Source organism: Microtus oregoni, unplaced genomic scaffold, assembly GCF_018167655.1.
Source record: "Microtus oregoni isolate MIOR12 unplaced genomic scaffold, Mior012 000036F_ref0000092, whole genome shotgun sequence".
Lineage (NCBI taxonomy): Eukaryota > Metazoa > Chordata > Mammalia > Rodentia > Cricetidae > Microtus > Microtus oregoni.
In genome coordinates, this window is record NW_024543095.1 from 16,883,772 (window position 1) to 16,902,726 (window position 18,955).

General features: G+C 41.4%; 1 protein-coding gene across 1 annotated transcript in view; it reads right to left on the bottom strand.

Moving 5' to 3' along the window:
* The window catches only part of Srbd1 (S1 RNA binding domain 1), a 177,796-nt gene that overhangs the window by 145,482 nt on the left and 13,359 nt on the right, over positions 1 to 18,955 (bottom strand). Inside the window, exons 5-8 of the mRNA XM_041631103.1 lie at positions 11,983 to 12,149; positions 9,742 to 9,859; positions 8,415 to 8,553; positions 2,308 to 2,404 (exon numbers count right to left, since the gene is read on the bottom strand). Coding sequence (XP_041487037.1) covers positions 2,308 to 2,404; positions 8,415 to 8,553; positions 9,742 to 9,859; positions 11,983 to 12,149 — 521 coding nt within the window. The remainder of the gene's footprint in view (positions 1 to 2,307; positions 2,405 to 8,414; positions 8,554 to 9,741; positions 9,860 to 11,982; positions 12,150 to 18,955) is intronic.

Here is an 18,955-nt window from a genome sequence, read left to right on the forward strand (position 1 = left end):
GTCTACGTAGCAAGTTCCAGGGCAGCTAGGGCTATACAGGGAAATCCTGTCTCAAAACAAATAAACAATCATACTAGCATATACCCTGCAGATCAATCTATGCATCAAAACAAACCATCGAAAATGCCTGAGTTCAGATAATAGCTATGAACACTCAATGCTGACATGACTGCTAGGAATCAATCCAATCATCTAGTCACACTTCCCTAGTCAGTTAGGGAGTCACTGTCAACCTAAAAATAAGAAGGGGCAAAAGGAGTACCAGAACAATATGGAAAACTGGGACACTGGGTTAAGCAGTGGTCCTCAACCCTTTTGGAGCTGCATATTAGATATTGATATTACAACTCACAGCAGTAGCAAGACCACAGGTATGAAGTAGCAATAAAATTTTATGTTGGGGTCATCACAACATGAGGAACTGCATTAAAGGGTTGCAGAATTAGGAAGGTTGAGAACCACTGGGCCAAAGAGATGACTCCGCTGTTAAAGGGTAGGCTCACAACCAAAACTATAAAACTGGTGCATAAAGAGAGAAAAAGAGGGAGGGAGGGAGGGAGGGAGGAAGGGAGGGAGGGGGAATGAGAATGGAGGAGAGGGAGGGAAGGAGAGAGAGGGAGAATAAGAATGGGAAGGGGAGAAGGAAAGAAAGGGATTTTAAATCAATGTCTGTCATAGTCAGAACCTGGAAACAACCTAAATGCCCCTGGACCAAAGAATGGATAAGGAAATGCGATACATTTACATAATACATAGCAGAACAAAATAACGACATCTTGAATTTTGCAGGAAAATGGATGGAGCTAGAAAACATCATTTTGAGTGAGGCAACCCAGACATAGAAAGACAATTATCACATGTACTCACTCATAAGTGGTTTTTAAACATAAAGCAAAGAGAACTGGCTCACAAATCACAATCTCAGAGAACTTAGACAACAATGAGGACCCTAAGAGAGACATACATAGATTTAATCTACATGAAAAGTAGAAAAATACAGATCTCATGAGTAAATTGGGAGCATGGGGACCTTGGGAGAAGGGAAGGGGAGAGGCAGAGAGGGGAGCAGAGAAAAATGTAGAGCTCAATAAAAATCAGTAAAAAAAAAAAAAAAGTCAAAGTCTGTCTCTGTACTATTGCCCTACCCCTCTGTCTCAGTATCCTGCCTCTGCCTCCCCAGTGTTAGGATTAAAGGCTTGTGTCACTACACCTGATTTAAAGGCTCTTTCACAGAAGATCAAAACTGTAATCCCAAGTAAGCTCTGACAAAAGTCCTCCACCCTTCTAAAACTAGACTGTGATGCCACAGCCGAGCTGTTCTCTCCAAGAGCTAAAATGCACTTTGGACCAGTATTTCCATCCATACCTGGCATCAAACATTGTCAAGGCAACCCAACACAGACATAATTATTGGTTTATCAATTTAACTGGATTTAGAACACCCAAGAGATTAGTGAGGCATGCGCAGGACACTGGCATGCCTGTGACGGTACTATCAAAGGGGAAGGACTGGGAAAGACGTACCATAGATGTGGGCAGCACCATCCCATGATGGAATGGCTGAATCAGGGGAAAAGGAAGAAAGGCAGCCAGCACTGCTGCCATCGTGTGAACTGCTCAGCTCCACCACACCCACTTACCATGATGATGGCCTGAGCCCTCTGAAGCCATGAGCCAAAGTAAAACTTTGCTCCATTAAGTCGTTTACATCAGGCCTCTCACCATAGTGACACAAGAGGAACTAACAAAACAGTAAATCCCAGAAAGGATCAACAAACTAGCACAGAACAAAAGCAATGCCACCTGCTCCAAAGGAACACAAACTCTCTCAAATAACATCTTGTCAAGCACTGGTTAAACTGTACTCATCCGAGTCTCCACTGGAGCATCTGAGGATAAAGAGGACAGGAAGGCAGACTTCCAGGCCCTCTTACCATAATCCAATTAAAACAACTTTAACTGGGCTGGACAGATGGTTCAGCAGTTAAGAGTACCAGCTGCTCTTCCATATGACCAGGGTTCAATTCCCAGCACCCACATGGCAGCTCACAACTGTCTGTGACTCCAGTTTCAGGGGACCTGACACCCATGGCAAAACATCAATGCAGTTAAATTAAAAAATTAAAAACAAAACCAACTTTAACTATTTTACATATTAGGATTGTACTGTTTGAACAAATTTAGTTTAAAAAGGAAAAGCCTGACGACCAGCTTTAAATGAACACAGGGTTAGCACTAACCATGGGACCTTAATAGTGTGAATCCCACAAAACAGAAAGCCCCCCCCCCCCAAAAAAAAATACTTACAAGTCCCGAATGAAGTTAAGCGTGTCCTTGTCTTTAGCAATCATGTCTGCTAAAATGTGTTGTACTCCTGTCTCAATATCCTTGAGTTCGGACAGGCCTTTAGGAAAGAAGAAGGAGACCAGAAGCAAGAAGTGTAAGATTGGCTGTAAGGTCTATAATTAGACACAATAAACTAAATTCCAGTTAATATAAAAATCTTAAGTTAACAGACTTAGGAAAGAAAACACCATGGGAGTGACTCACTTGCACACCCAAAGCAGTACAGCTCTCGGAGCATATGCAGGGCCTTTCCCAACACCGTGCACCGGTGAGCACAAAGCTGGTCGGCTCTGGGCTCTACCACCTACCAATTCTGGGACCTGGAAGAGGTTATTTGCATTTTCTTCCTCAGTTTCCCTTAAGCATTGAGTAATCATTACTTCTCTCATCTAGTTACAAAGATTAAATGTTGTAAGAAACATGTATGCATCAATCATAACCCAAGATACGAAATTTTATGGGTTATAAAAATTTGCCCTTTCAAGCAATTTTATTAATATTGATATTTTAGCATGAGGCATTTCCAGGTTGTAAGTGATCCATCTGAATTTCTCATATTCCATAAAGACAATCCCAGACTTCACGGGGCCACGTCTACAGGCAGTCGTGAAATAGCTGCAAGGGTATCACGGCCGACAAGAGAGCACTTGCGTTGTGGTCTTTCATTTCTCTTGTCTTCATTTTTCATTTGCATTATGCTGTTGTGAATTTACATCAAGGCTTGAATTACAGAATCACTGGATGTCATAAGTACGTTTTTCTGTGATCATAGTTTTCATGAGTAAAAGGTAGAAAAAAAAAAGCAAACAGGACAACAAACTTATTCTGGCATATTTAGTAAAGACAAAAATACCTACTTGGTTGTGTTATAATAATGTATGGTAATACTGAAGTAGTACTTACTTTAAAGAAACATGAATTGAAATTAATAAGAATTCTACTTACACTTTAGAAGAATTTCTATATGAGGAAAAAGTTAGCGACAAATTACTTTTACAATATGGAAACCTGTATATGCTAAGGATTTAGAATGGTTGTAGCACACAGTATGAATTCATATGCTACTATTCTCCCTGGATGGATCTTGAGCTAAGAAAACTATTCACTCTGCACTAACAACTAGAGCCTATAGTGATATTTTATTTATGTTTTAATAAAACTTGCCTAAAGATCAGAAGGGCACAGCTAAGTCACTAGAAGTCAGGCAGTGGTGGTACACACCTTTAATCCCAAGATTTGAGAGGCAGAGGCAGACAGATTTCTGTGAGTTCAAGGCCACCCTGGGCTACACAAATTCAAAGCAGAAACAAATCCAGGTGGTGGTGGTGCTGGTTCACACTTTAATCCCAGTACCGGGAGCCATGCCTTTAATCCCAACACTAGTCTTAGTCTGTGGTCCTGCAGCCTTGGTAGAGGTAAGACTTCCCTAATGGTGTGGCTGTTTTGCTTTTCTGGGTTGAACCTGAATGTCTCTGGGTTTTATTACTCGTGTGACAGGAGCCCCAAGCACCTCCGAGTACCATCACACAGAGAAGTACACCACCAGGGCGACAGCTCAGTAGTACAAGTCTACAGTGAAACACTACTGAAGGCAGGGAACCGAAACAAAGGGCAAGTCTGCAACAACAGAAGGGCCTCACCTCGGGGAAGAGCACCCCTAGGAAGTCTCACACACACATCGAATCTTTATAATTAAAATTACCATAGTCTAAGGACTGTCTTTGGGTCAAAGCTGCAGGTTCTTAGACAGCAGGAGCAATGCAGATGACGGACAAAAGCTTTGTACAACCACTGCTAGGAAGAGTCCGTGTCACCTCTCTGGAGCAGTGGCTCTCAGAGGAAGGCAGAAATTACAAGTCATCTGGGCAGTCTTTCCTATTGCACGCCTATCTGCTCTAGACAGACTGGAAACACTGTCCACATGTCTGAAAAAGCCCCACTCCTGGGTGTTCTTTTAAGCTGACTACAGGCTCCAAGGTGAGCATCTCAAGACAAAAAAGGAACAAAGAAGGAACCAGAAAAATCAAATAATAAAATTTATACAGTAACAGGATCTGAGACGTCTTGGAATAACAACTGTGACTACAAAAAAAAATTGAAAAGCCAGCATTTCTTTCATCTGTACCAGCACCATCAGGCCCATCAACACAGAGATGCTTGGATCCCAGGACGATGCCCATCTGTGGTACAGTATAGATTTCCATTCAGATCAAGTTCTTAGTCTGCAGAAAGTAAGAAATATCTACTACTGAGAGAGAAAAGAGAAAAACAAAACAAAACTGAAATATCTGGCTTTCAGAAATATTTCTCTGAAGAATAATGAGAATTATTAAAATATTTCTTTAGAAAAAAACAACATGGTAATAGAATTGAGAGTGATCATGTATATGTGTAGAACATGAAGAATGAGGGGGAAGTGAGAAGGAAGAAACATTTCAAACAAAATTTAAAAAGCAGCATGTGGTGGTTTGAAAGAGAATGTTCCCATGGCATCCAAACCCTTGGTCCCCAGCTAGAAGAGGTACTCGCTGGGACAGGCTTTGAGTGTTTACAGCCTCACACTACACTCAGTTTGCTCTGTGCACCATACCTGTGGTTGAAGATGTGAGCTCTCAGCTTACTGCAGTTGCCTAGCCATAAAAGACTCTCATCCCTTTGGAACTGCAAGCTAAAACAAACTCTCTTTCCCAGAAGTTGTTTTGATGGTAGTGTTTATAACAGCAACAGAAAAGTACTAACACAGTACATAGTTATTTGGAACTAAGCGTAATTCTCTGTATATGAGATTAGATAAAGCCCAGAGAAAGTCCCACCCCACTGTGTCTGTAAGAACCACAGTGACAGCCAGGCAGTGGTGGTGCACACCTTCAATCCCAGCACTCAAGAGGCAGAGGCAGGCAAATCTCTGTGAGTTTGAGGCCAGCCTGGTCTACAGAGCTAGTTCCAGGACAGACCCCAAAGCTACAGAGGAACCCTGTCTCAAAAAAAAAAAAAAATTACAGTGACAAACCAATTGTCACTATTTGTAAAATTAAATAAATAAATTTTGTAAAAAGGCTGTGGACAGGATAATTTCATCTGAGGAGAAGGACATGGGGAGCTAGAGAGATGGCTTGTGGTTAAGAGCGCTTGCAACTCTTGCAAAGGACAAGAATTGAGGTCCCAACCACTGCTACTCCAGCTCCAGGGGATCCAACACCCTATTGTTGCCACAAGCACCTGCATTTATGTGCACAGACACATACAAATAAAAATAAAATCTTTAAAGAAAAAGAGAGAGAACCACAGTGTCAATGGTGGTCCTGAGCTAGTCATATGATCAGAAGTGTCACTACCTGGTGTCAACCATCATGTATCCCATATATCATCATATGTGACAATTAAAAGGGATGTAGAACAGGATTTATGTTTACACTATAGAATAGTGCTGCTTTTAGCTCTGGCTGGAGAAGCATCTTTGCAGTGGGCTGAAGCTCATAGAGACTCCTAACTAATCACAGTGTTGACAGTAAGTGACTGTGGAGTGTGTCCCCTTAAACGGACCCCACAAATCCTGAGAACAGAAAAGGGGGCAGAAGGGCTGTGAAATGCTGAGTCTGGGACAAGACATGGCCACTGCACTCCTGAACTCAATGCTGTTATGGTTCCCTGCGCAAGGTCAAGCCAAGAAGATCAGTCAATATTCCAGCAGGAGCAGTAATAGACACAGTAAGTTATATAACAACAAAACAAAAACAGCAACAAAAACAAAAGGAGGAAACATGAGGGGTGAAGATGGGATGAGCACATGCTGAGGAGTTGCCAGGGCAGTGAGAGGAGGGAGGTGGGTGGAGAGAGATGAACCTATCGAAGAACGAAAGAATTTTTTAAGAGAGGTGGTTATCAAAGGCCTGTTTGGTAGGAATGCAGTATACCTGGCAACCAAAGAAGACAGGAAAACAGAAGGCAAAGAATCAGCCACAAGGAACAATAGGCAGAAATCTCGCTGCAGCTGCTCTCCGTGGTGGGCAGACCGGCCCCACCACTACAATGACTCTAAAGGCTGGACTACTCAGGCTCAGCTACAGTTAAAATATGAAATGCAATCAGCAAAAGGAAGGCCTGGGTCTGCAGGAGAAAGGGCATGCACAGGGACCTGGGTCTGCAGGAGAAAGGGCATGCACAAGGACCTGGGTCTGCAGGAGAAAGGGCATGCACAGGGACCTGGGTCTGCAGGAGAAAGGGCATGCACAGGGACCTGGGTCTGCAGGAGAAAGGGCATGCACAGGGACCTGCGTCTACAGGAGAAAGGACATGCACAGGGACCTGGGTCTGCAGGAGAAAGGGCATGCACAGGGACCTGGGTCTGCAGGAGAAAGGGCATGCACAGGGACCTGGGTCTGCAGGAGAAAGGGCATGCACAGGGACCTGGGTCTACAGGAGAAAGGGCATGCACAGGGACCTGGGTCTGCAGGAGAAAGGGCATGCACAGGGACCTGGGTCTGCAGGAGAAAGGGCATGCACAGGGACCTGGGTCTGCAGGAGAAAGGGCATGCACAGGGACCTGGGTCTGCAGGAGAAAAGGCATGCACAGGGACCTGGGTCTGCAGGAGAAAAGGCACGCACAGGGACCTGGGTCCATCCCCAGCACCCTACCCAGAGAGCAAATGTGTAACTAAATGAAGCAACGTATTGCAAATCGAAAATTAGAAACTAAATGTAAATCATTGAAAATACAACTACAAATAGCACTAAAAATTAAACACATTTGGATTGTATTCATTGTAATCCATCTCTAACTTCAAATAATTCTTTCCATTACTGTCCTTTCTCAAACAAATTAAAATGTATATATTTCTGTGAACAGATAATTTGTATTTTACGGACAGATATACTCAATTTTTAAAATCATGAATTCAGGTTTTCTGGAATATGGCTGATATTTCTCTATAATTATGGACATGGCATGGATTTTGTTATCACAGACTGCCCCCTGTTGATGTGTGAGTCTCCCAATTTAAAGAATCAAGAGAAAGTAAAAGAAAAACTAGAACTGGGATGGAGAAATAAAGACTAGGGTTGGAGTTAACTTGCAGCTGTATGGGCTAAGTAAGCCTGGAAATCTAATGTACAGCATAAGGATTTCATTCATTATACAGCATACTAGCATTAGGCTAAGAAAATAAATTTTAGGTGCTCTTATCACCAAAAGAAGAAAAAAGTAAGCTGTGTCAGACAGTACACATATTAATTTCAGGTCAATTTTGTTTGACTACAGAAATTACTTAATTTTGCATTTATATCGAAACATTATATATTTTGATATATATAATTACTTAAACATAAAAGAATCAATGTTTTTTTTTTTGAGAAATCTATAATTTCACTTTGAAGATGAGGCAAGAAAACTGCAAATTCTAGCCCAGACTGAATAGTAAGCCTCCTGAAAGCAATAATCTTATAGATCTTTCTCTTGTGCCCTGTCTCACTCTCTCTCACCCACAAAGGCCAGAATATATTTAGGAGCAAATTTTAGACAAAGTCCCCTTATTACTTAGAAACAGAAGCATAGGAGCAGGCTCCAATTTGCACTTTGTGCATGCCAGGAGTATTAAAATTCTTTCTGAAGAGATCTTGAATTACATGTTTTTTTTTCAAAAAAAAATCAGAAATAAAACAAAAGCTTTGAAAGATAATGAGAATATTTATAATCTTGGGATATGGAGAGGTTTCATTTAAAAGTAAAATGTCAATTATCTTAAAAGATTAATAAATTAACAATAAAACCAAGACCTTCTATTGACCAAAGACGGCATTAAGAAGGACCCAGTAGGAAGTGGGGAAATGTGTGTTGTGAGAATACACTTGGAAATGCAGAAAGAAAATGGCAGAGGCACGACAGCTAAATGACTAGAGCGGGGAGGTCATGGGAAGCAAAAGGCTGGGCGACTTGTCTGTTAGAATCACCTGCTCTTTACCTGCTGTTACTAGACAGCCACATGGCCATTAGTGAAGACATGTTTAATGTAAATGTGTGCATTCTAAAAGCTAAGCATCAGCAGGGCTGATGGCTTGTAGGGAGCCAGTACCTTTAACACCAGGCTTGACATAAGACAACAGGTTGAGCTGTCCTGGGTTTTCCAGCAGTAGCCACGCGGCTCCTTCTAGTCCCAGCTGTTTTGCTCTCTGGGCTTTGGTGCCTTTGCTCCCTGTTTTATATGGAGCAGACTAGGAAGAAAAAGGTAGAGAATACACAATAGCAGTCTGTTTTCAAAGCTTAAATTAAAACAAGGCTGCAGGGCTAGAGGACATGCTGAGAACGCCACAGACATCCTTCTCTCTGCTCTCCCCTCTCCCCTCAGAGATGAACTCATATTAACTAGCTAAGATTGCCAGTGTTATGTGTCATAGATTTGTCTTTGTAATTTTCTATGTGCTTGATTAGTTCTTTGCTTGGATTTACTCATCTAAAAACCTCCTCATCTGGATGTCGAGTTGAATTACCCTTCACTCACTCACCAGGCCTTCTTTTTCCAGATTCTCTTCATAGTTGCCCAGTGGTCAACCCTGACATGCTCATGAATTCTTGCCGGCTCATAGCTTCTAATAGAAGCCAACCACAGAACCCATGAGGGCCTGGCCTCTGTGCACAGCAAGTTCCCTATGGAGAATGGTGTGGTGCTTCCACACAGCCTCTGTACTGCTTCTTATCAAGACCAGTCACCTCTAGATAACTCAGATTTGTTAGAGTACATTATATAGGTGAGGGTATGTTTTTAAAGTATGTACCTGTTCAATACAGACAATGTTCTTCAGATATTTTCCATCCATGGTTGACTGAGCACACAGATGTGAAACCAACAAGTAACTATGGTGGCAGCTGTGCCAACTATAGGCAGCAGAACGCATGTCTTGATCTTCGGCTGTGCCATCTCCTTTGCATTCTACGCTTTGACAACCTGCTCTACTTCCTTATGTGACTAGAAATTCCTTGAGGGCAAGAACTATTTACTACCGTATATGTAAATCCAAGTTCCTGGCACAGATGAAAAGGTATTCAGTAAATATATATTGACTAAAGGACAAAAACCCTGATGAATTAAGTAACAGTGGCCAATGGCATTAGCTCTTTATGGCATGGTCTTCCTCAGTGGTAAAAAGATCCCCCAAATCATACATATTTATGCATTACATTAAAAGATAAAGTTCCTGGGGCTGGAGAGATGGCTCAGTGGTTAAGAGCATTGCCTGCTCTACCAAAGGTCCTGAGTTCAATTCCCGGCAACCACATGGTGGCTCACAACCATCTGTAAAGAGGTCTGGTGCCCTCTTCTGGCCTGCAGATATGCACACAGACAGAATATTGTACACATAATAAATAAATAAATATTAAAAAAAAAAGATAAAGTTCCTTACCACGTGTTCTAGTTCTTCAAATGTTTTACAGTTCAACAAGGCTTTCAGCAAGCACTCAGATATCTTCCCCTCCTTCTTAATTTTCTGGATTGTACTATGAACCTTCTTTGCAACAGCCCTGAAATTAAAAGCTTACATAATATATATGGCCCACATGTCCGACCTCTCTTCTCAAGGCTACCTCACATTTCAGAAAAGTGCAGGGAAAGTAAAAAAAAAAAAAAAAAGACAAAACTGCTTTATCTTTGACACACTTGACAGACGAGAACTTCACCCCCAAATACTTTAGCCTGCAGTTCCAAGAGAGAATAATATGTAAGTCATAATAAAAGTGTCAGTATCAGGAAGTTAGCCCTGACCTATCACTACACTCCTCCTTTTAAGGTTTCAGCAGCAGTGCTGATGAAGGCCTCTGTGGAGTCTCACCAGGGGAAATGGAGCTGTCAGATGCGGTCTCTTCGAGTTGAAGCAATGTTCCAGGCTCTCCTGGATTCTAAAGTCTCGTACTTTGAAATGTTCCCTACCAGTTACTTTGTAGTGTCTGCAAGCCTTCAAGGGCTCCTGTGATGTTACCTTACAGTTAACCTGAGGCCTCCTGGCAGGAATATCATCCAAGTGAGACTTTATATTACATCTCATTGAGAGACAAAAGATCTCAGTGTAGCCTTCTACTAACAGACTGTGACCTAGGAAGAGGACACTTGTGGTTTCTGATATAAGCATCCTTTTTCCCTTTGTAACCGATACGCACTTTGTGGAGGGATGGATATTTTGAGACCATCTTATTTCTCACCAAACCTCTGATGTATTCACTGATTTATTCTTATCACTATCGACTTCTGGCTTATTTTTTTATTTAGTGGTTATAATTCACCATTATGACATATTTACTGTTCAAATTATCTTGGCTTGATCAGAAGTAACCCTTTCAAACTAACTGCTATGTTTTTGACTTGTTCCTCTTACTCTTTGAGTACTTCTTTATTCTCTAAAACAAGATATCCCAGCTCACCTTTTACTTTCCTCCTAAGCATTGAAATCCAAAGGCTGCCGCCTGGACATCTATTTGACTATTACATGTGCTCACTGGTACTGGAGCAATATCGCTCAGGATGGGCACACTTAGCACACATAACTGGTTCCTAAGTACTATTCTCCACTGATGAAGAACTGGGACCCATGCATAAGAGCTGATTCTGGAAATCAATACAGATGAATCAGTACACAGATGGGGCAAGAGGAATGGCAGGCCCAGCAGGTCCTATAATTTTCAATCAATTTTTTTCACTGTGAATGTGTAATCCTGCTGTATATGTCATACTCACCATCTTATTTCATTACCTGTTCTTTTTGTTTGTTTGTTTTTGTTTTTTGAGACAGGATTTCTCTGCATAGCTTTGGAGCCTGTCCTGGAACTCACTCTGTAGCCCATGCTGGCCTCAAACTTACAGAGATCCACCTGCTCCTACCTCCCGAGTGCTGGGATTAAAGGCATGCACCACCATCGCCTGGCTCATTATCTGTTCTTATTTACAAAATCTGCCTAGCAGTGGTATTGGTAGTGTGAAAAAGGTGAGTACCAATATGAATACATTAACCCTAGGCTCTTGACTTCAAATTCCTGCTGCCTTGATTTCCCTACAATAGTGGACCGTAACCTGTAACTATTAGAAAAAAAAAGCCTCCTCTCCCTTAAGTTGCTTTTGTTAGGGTATTTATCACAGCAGTAGAAGAAGAAACCAAGACAATATCTCTTCCTAAAACAAATCATTGGCAGCACCATAGAGTATCATTTTCCTTTATGATCACATGGCTGACTGGGAGCAGCATCGTAAGAGTCACTATAGCATCTTGTCAGCCCAGGATTTAAAAAAAAAAAGTAATATTCAAAGTAGAGTTTCTATTGAATGCTTATGGTTTTGAGTATCATGAAGATGCAAAAATTAAGACACTCTATTATAGATTAAAGACCATCTATACTGGCAAGAACTCTCCATTTGGGGACTGTGGAATGCTAAAGATTCTGCCACGATAGTCAATCATTTCAACGTACCCCATAGATTCATGTCCAACTCCATGGCCTAACTAAGAAAACAAACCTGACTACTCTGGCAAAAGAGGTCTACATTTAGATGACAACAATTAATAAAAACAAAGCACCGGGACTGCGAAAATAGTAACTAACGTCCCCTTGTCTGCCCTCGTGTGCTCAGAGATCCACCACTCCCTCGGGTTTCTTACCGTAGCTCGTCTAGGGTCTGGCGAACTTCTCTCAAGGAATCAGCATCGAGGTTATTAATGAGCTCTTTTCGATAGCGTATAATGAAGGGAATTGTATTGTCATCATTAAAGAGGCGTAAGATATTGGCACAAACCCAAAGTTCAATATTAGTTCTCTCAGATAAAACCTGCAAAGAAAGAAAAGATGATTCAAAATCCTATGGCCTATAATCCCAAAACTTTGAAGGCTGAGACAGGAGGACTACCAGAAGTTTGAGGCCAGCCTGAGCCATGAAGTAAGATCCTATCCAAAATCATCATCACCCAGATGAATAAAATCAGGCCAAAACGTATGATAGAATTGTTTACAAAACTACAGACGCAATAAATGGCTGAACCCCAGAGACCATACAGATACCTCACTTCCTAGTCATCTTGAATACTGATCCTAAATCTCAGCAGTCATTCTAAGGGATGAATATCAAATCTCTGATGAAGACATTAAATTCATATCTCCAGGCATAGCTCTTTTCCATATTGCCACCGAACCCATGGCCAATTATTTAAGACAATATCCCAGAAACCTAATGGGTATTTCAACCCTGCATTTGTAAAGTCATTCTCCTCTCAAAACTACTCACCCTCCACTTTTCCTCATGTGCTATCTATTCAAATAGTAATTCAAACTAGAAGAGTCATCCACCTCCAAATCTTAAGTCTGATTCATTATAAGAACAGTAAACAAAAGTTACAAAATATTTCTTTATTATCTTCATTTTCTCCCACCCCACAGCACAGTCTCCCTAATTGTTCTCCCTGCAGACACTCCAGTCTCATCTATTCCTATCTCCATAAGGAGCATGGTGAATACTCCTTTCAAACTGTGTACTAGATCATGTCATTGACTGGTCAAAACCATCACTGCTGTTCCAAAGCACCTACAATACAAACTCTACTGTTGGACAGTTAAACAGGAATCAGTAGCTTTGGAAGCTACTGAGAGCAGATCCTTCCCTCATAAGGCTTTGGACCCACCTCCCATTTACCTGGTAATCACAACTTTCCCTCTTTAGGCTTTCTAGACAAAAGAATGGAATACCTCTGATCCTGGAAGATAAGATATTCTGATCTGCTCCAAAGATCAGACCATTGTGTTTATTTGTTTATTCCATGAGAAGTTAATTTCAGCTGGCCCTATCAATCATCTGGCAGGGATCTACTCCCCAAACCCCATGAAAACATGGAGGGGGAGTATATAATTACTTCCTTAGTAAGAAAATGTATTTACATTTCTCAAAGCCCCTACCCTGATGTACTAACTTCCAGATCCTCATTGTTAAGCATTTTTGAGTTCTAAAAATCATTTGTCTTTTTCCAAAAACCTAAGCATACTTACCAAGTCAAAGCATGCTTCCTTGATATGCTGGGCTACTCACCACATCCTTTAGCCATGAGCTCCTTGCCTACTTTCATTGTTGAACATGATGGTTTTCTTAGACCCTAACTCAAAAGACATCTTAAGCCAATGATAATCAAGACAGTCCCAGGAGTTGCTGGATGTTTACACTGCATGAAGATGGGTCTATGTTTTGCTCACGTGTGTAAGGTACCTAATTGGTTTAATAAAAAGCTGAACGACCAATAGCTAGACAGGAGAGACTAGGCAGGACTTCCAGACAGAGAGAGGAATTCAGAGGATGAATCTAGGCAAGAGGACTTCGCCAGCCAGACATAGAGGGGCTAGTCACAGAGAATGTGGAAAGGTAAAGAGCCACATGGCAAAACACAGATTGATAAAGATGGGTTAATTTAAGTCATAACAGCTAGTTGGGAGCAAGCCTAAGCTAAGGCCAAGCTTTCATAATTGATAAGTCTCCATGTCCAAAGAAAGACTGACAAGAAAGACCTGCTGCCATATGCAGGAAAAAACTCAGTGGTAAGTGCTTGCCCAATATACATGAGACCCTGGTACAATTCTCAGCTTCACAAAAAAATAAAAATCAATCCTCTTTCCAAAAAAGCTAACTGGGAAAGAAGCCTGCCAACATCTGACCTCTCCTTGTTCCAGCTCAGCTGCTGAGTCAACCTGTACCGCTACACTCTGAGAGTCCAGGGCTTCTGGGGACTATAGCAGCACAGTCTCTGGTTCTCAAGGGAAAGGCATAGGGATCATCTACATCCTTGCTGAAAATGAAAAGTATTAGGTCCCACCTAAAATACACTGAATCAGAAACTCTAGGGTAAGACCTGACCATCCCGAGCCTTAGAAAAACGAGGCAAACAACAAGAACAAAGCAGAGGGCAACTCTGTAGAACATGGAACAGCAGAGCAGGGAACTCTAGTCTTTACTTAGAAAATTCTCACATTAATTTCTGACCTATGGATGTGCTTGCTTGCTTACTTAGGTAAAGTGAATACGCATTTATTAAGGAAAGTCAGAAAGAATTGCAGGAAGGGAAGGGCCAGGGAGGACTACCCTAACTACTCTAATACTGACTTTTACTTTGGGACTGCTGCTTTCTGCTGACACATACATAAGGCTTACTATGTTCTAACTGCTTACATTCAGCATTAACTCACTTAAAATATGAGATAGACTGATATTAGTCTCATTTTATACACACAAAAACTTGAGTCCAAGAAGTAAATTGTCCCAAGTCCCACTAGCCATATTTCTCTTCAAAAATTCAAAGCAAAGGATTTATCAGGCAAAGGTACAAAGGACTTAAACTGTTTCTGCTCTTCTGAGCAGTGGAGATGTAAGACAGAGTGCCCTCGAACTGTTGGAAACATCCAGAAAGATGCCTTTTCCCCAGTGTCCCAAGAGCACTACCAGGGAAAAGCCCATCTCCTCTGTTAAAGAGAGGACATCTGGGCATCAGTAAATCCACCACAGCTTTCATAATCCTGCAACCTCTGCACTTTAAAAGAGTTAACATCAAGCTGGGCGGTGGCGGCGCACGCCTTTAATCCCAGCACTCGGGAGGCAGAGGCAGAAGCAGGTGGATCTCTGTAAGTTCGAGGCCAGCCTGGTCTACAAGAGCTAGTTCCAGGACAGGCACCAAAGCTACAGAGAAACAATGTCTTGAAAAGACAAAAAGAGTTAACATCACATTCAATGGCTCACTAATAAGTAAAAATGAGAAAATTTTCTTTTCAGAATCATTCCCAAGCCAGCAACTTGAACAGCTCCCTTCTGAAAAGCTGCTGATTCCAACTGCTCACCACCTGACCTGAGTTGATTATATCACTATGTCACAACTGCTTATGTAAAGATGGGAGTGGGGACAGCTAATATACACTGCCAGAAATCAGAAAAGAGGTTACAGGAGAGGAGGGGTGATGGAAGAAGGGTATGAGGGAGATTCTGTTGTTTACAACCTGGAAGTAGCTTGGTTATACTTTTGAACATGCTGGGCAACCTCATATATATATGGAATACATCAAAGCTTGTTGATGCTAAAGTCTATAACAAATACTACCAACTTGATTATAACAACAACAACAACAAAAATAAAAACCCACTATTTTAACCTCTCCCAGAGAAAATGGGCTACATCTATCAAGAACTACTGTACCTACTATTAACGCAGAATGGCAGTGAGGTCTCCAGCTCAGAGACACTGGCTCCCTTTCATGCCACTTCCTTTCCTATTTTGTCTTCACCTTCACATACATCATCTGTTATCAGCTCTTGAAACCAAGGGAAAAGAACTTACAAAAAGGGTTTGTTTGCTTTTCTCCTAATAGATGCACCGAGCACTGCACCTACCTAGGCTCATCCTCAAAATAAAGAAATTGTATCACGGCAGTCATAACTTTGGCACAATTTAATTCTTCCAACAACTGACTATGCTGGTCACTTTTTCAGTTCTCATTAATGTACAAGTGTGGAACATAAGGGGATTTAACAAAAGCAAATTTCCCATGGCAGCCATATATTCACAGATGAAAATGGGTAGGTTGCTTTGCTCAAGAGGCCAGTCCTCAGTCCCTGGCAAGGAAACAGACACAAACTGTGTTCGAAGACTCAAGTCTAAACACTAATCAAGCATATGCTATGGGCTTACCCTCCTCACACAACTTGGTAGGATCCCTGAAAAGGCAGTGAAGTTTCCAGAGGTAAGACACATAACCTCAACAGAACAGAAGATGAAGGCATGATGGTGAGCAGAGCCTGCCAAAGTGTTCAGCTAGTTTACAGAAACCTCTCCCTCTGGACAAGGTGCTATTCAGTATTTGCCCCCGAAACCTGAATATATATTTTGTGGAAGAAGGTGTGTACATTAAAGACATTTCTTTCGGTCTGATCTTTATGTAAATATTCAAGACAGTGTCCCCAAATACACACACAGTAAACTCCCTTCTCACTTCCATGTTCCCAGCCCCTGCACTATTCAACTACATTTGGAAGGAGCAATACAATTTTAAGGCAAAACTATTTTCCCACAAAGTTTTTTTTAAAATATTTATTTATTTATTTATTACGTATACAATATTCTGTCTGTGTGCATGCCTGAAGGCTAGAAGAGAGCACCAGACCTCATTACAGATGGTTATCAGCCACTATGTGGTTGCTGGGAATTGAACTCAGGACCTTTGGAAGAGTAGGCAGTGCTCTTAACCGCTGAGCCATCTCTCCAGCCCTCCCACAAAGTTTTTTATTTTTGTTTTGTTTTTGTTTTTTGGTGTGGGAAGCTGAGATTCACAACGCATAGAAAAGGTGGTGGCGCACGCCTTTAATCCCAGCACTCGGGAGGCAGAGACAGGCAGATCTCTGTGAGTTCGAGGCCAGCCTGGTCTACAAAAGCTAGTTCCAGGACAGGAACCAAAAGCTACAGAGAAACCCTGTCTCGAAAAAAAAAAAAAAATAGAAAAGGAAATCCACATAAAAAATAGGAACTGCAGCCGGGCAATGGTGGCACATGCCTTTAATCCCAGCACTCGGGAGGCAGAAGCAGGCGGATCTCTGAGAGTTCGAGACCAGCCTGGTCTACAGAGCTAGTTCCAGGACAGGCTCCAAAGCCACAGAGAAACCCTGTCTCGAAAAACCAAAAAAAAAAAAGAAAAGAAAAGAAAATAGGAACTGCATAGAGAGTTAAAGTTAGGAAAAGGTTTGTTAGGTTAAATTGAAAAAATAAATAAATAAACATGTAAATTCCCATTTGGTTTCCCAGGCTTTAATAAAGCTGCCCACAGATGTTCAGCAGAGATGAAACAACTCTTAACACATCTCTCCAAAACCACAGCCAAGGACCTGAGATTCCCTGAGAACCGCCTGCAGCAGCAAGTGGACAAGGCCTCCACCCCAACCAAGAAGCTATCCGCAATTGATAACCATTAGCAAAGGAAAAACTCATTTTCTTACTTGGTATATTAACTACACTACTAGGCCGCACGCCCAAGAGGCATCAAAAATAACTCAGTGGTATTTCTGTGGACTTTCTGCCCCATTTTGCTTTGGGTATTTTTTTTTTTTTTTTTTGTCTTATTGGTCTTATGCACGTAGATTTTGGTTTCTGTTTTTGTGGTTTTGTGTTGTAGATGTGTTTGTTTGTTTCTTTTTTTTTTTATAATAGATTTTTTTTTTAATTGAGCAAGAAGCATCTTGTAACCAGTGTACTTATTCCTAGTTGAGTTTAAGTCAAGAGGACAGCTCTTTCTAAGAGTCACAGGCTCTCATGGTTAGCAATCTTGTTAGGATATATAGTTTTGAGATGCAAGAAATAAAACAGACAATCCTGAGAGTCCAGAGTTTAGTTCACTGGCAGAACATTGACCTAGCATTTACCAACAAGAGAAACAAATAAGATTTTAAATGAATAAAGACTTATACATAAAGGACCGATTCATATAGTAATTTCACCTGCCAAGTGTCCATACTAAAAAATATGGAGGAATTTCAGTGCTTGTCCAAGCTCTGCTCTGGAGCATGGGGCCAAACTCAACCAATCAGCAAGAGAAAGGAATCTCACCTGAACGTCGGTTCGCACGCTTCCTCTAATGTGAGGTTGGGCAACCGTTCACGGTTTCAGCTTTTCCTGGCTGTGACCTGTTTGTGGCCTTTGCTCAATTTATAGTTGAAAGTTATAAGTCATCTCCCCTCAATTCTAGGAGATTTTATAATTTTAGGTAATATCTCTTTTATCTATGCAAACCTTTTTCCTCTCTAGATTTAACTGCATAAGTGCATACCAAAAATGTTGCACAGAAAATGCACTGAAATGGACTGGCCCCGAGAACTGTCTGATTCGGTCAATACAGTGAGATTAGCTGTTCAGGATAGATGCTGTGAAACTTCTCAACACGGATTGTTTACTTTCACTATCAGACATGTTTATGCATTTGTTTACAACCAAAACCAAAAATCCCACAGCAGAATCAGAATGAGAAAAACAATGACCTCATATCCCCTTTCATAACTCCTGCTCGGTACCTGCATTCAGTCCTTCCTCACACCCTCAGATGTAGCCTTTCTTGTCCCCTTTTCCACATACACATATATATGTGCATATGTGTATATATTAGGTAGATGGGTAGATAGGTAGATAGGTAGATAGGTAGATAGATAGATAGATAGATAGATAATAGACCAAATCACAACTAGGCTGATTTTGAGAGAAGAAAAGCCGTGGAGCTAGGAGAGCTGTGAGGAAGAGAATAGAGGGATCAGAATGCACTGTATTTAAAATTTGTCTTCAACTAAAAATAAAACCACTTCCAACTAACAGGAGGGAAAACTGCTTCAAATGTAAAGGAAAAACTAGTGTATCTATAGCCTCCAAGTAAGCCAAAGCCATGAAATGAGTGAACACATTTCCAGCTGATACTGGATGATACTGGAGGATGCTGCTCGGCTTCTAATAAAGATTTCCTTACTTCTTTGCTTCTGCACTCACCCGGCAGCCAGGTACCTGTTTCTCATCCTGCTTTCCCCTATTCATTCCCAGCAATTAATCTTGCCTTTCTCCTGGACTGTATATTACAAAATGC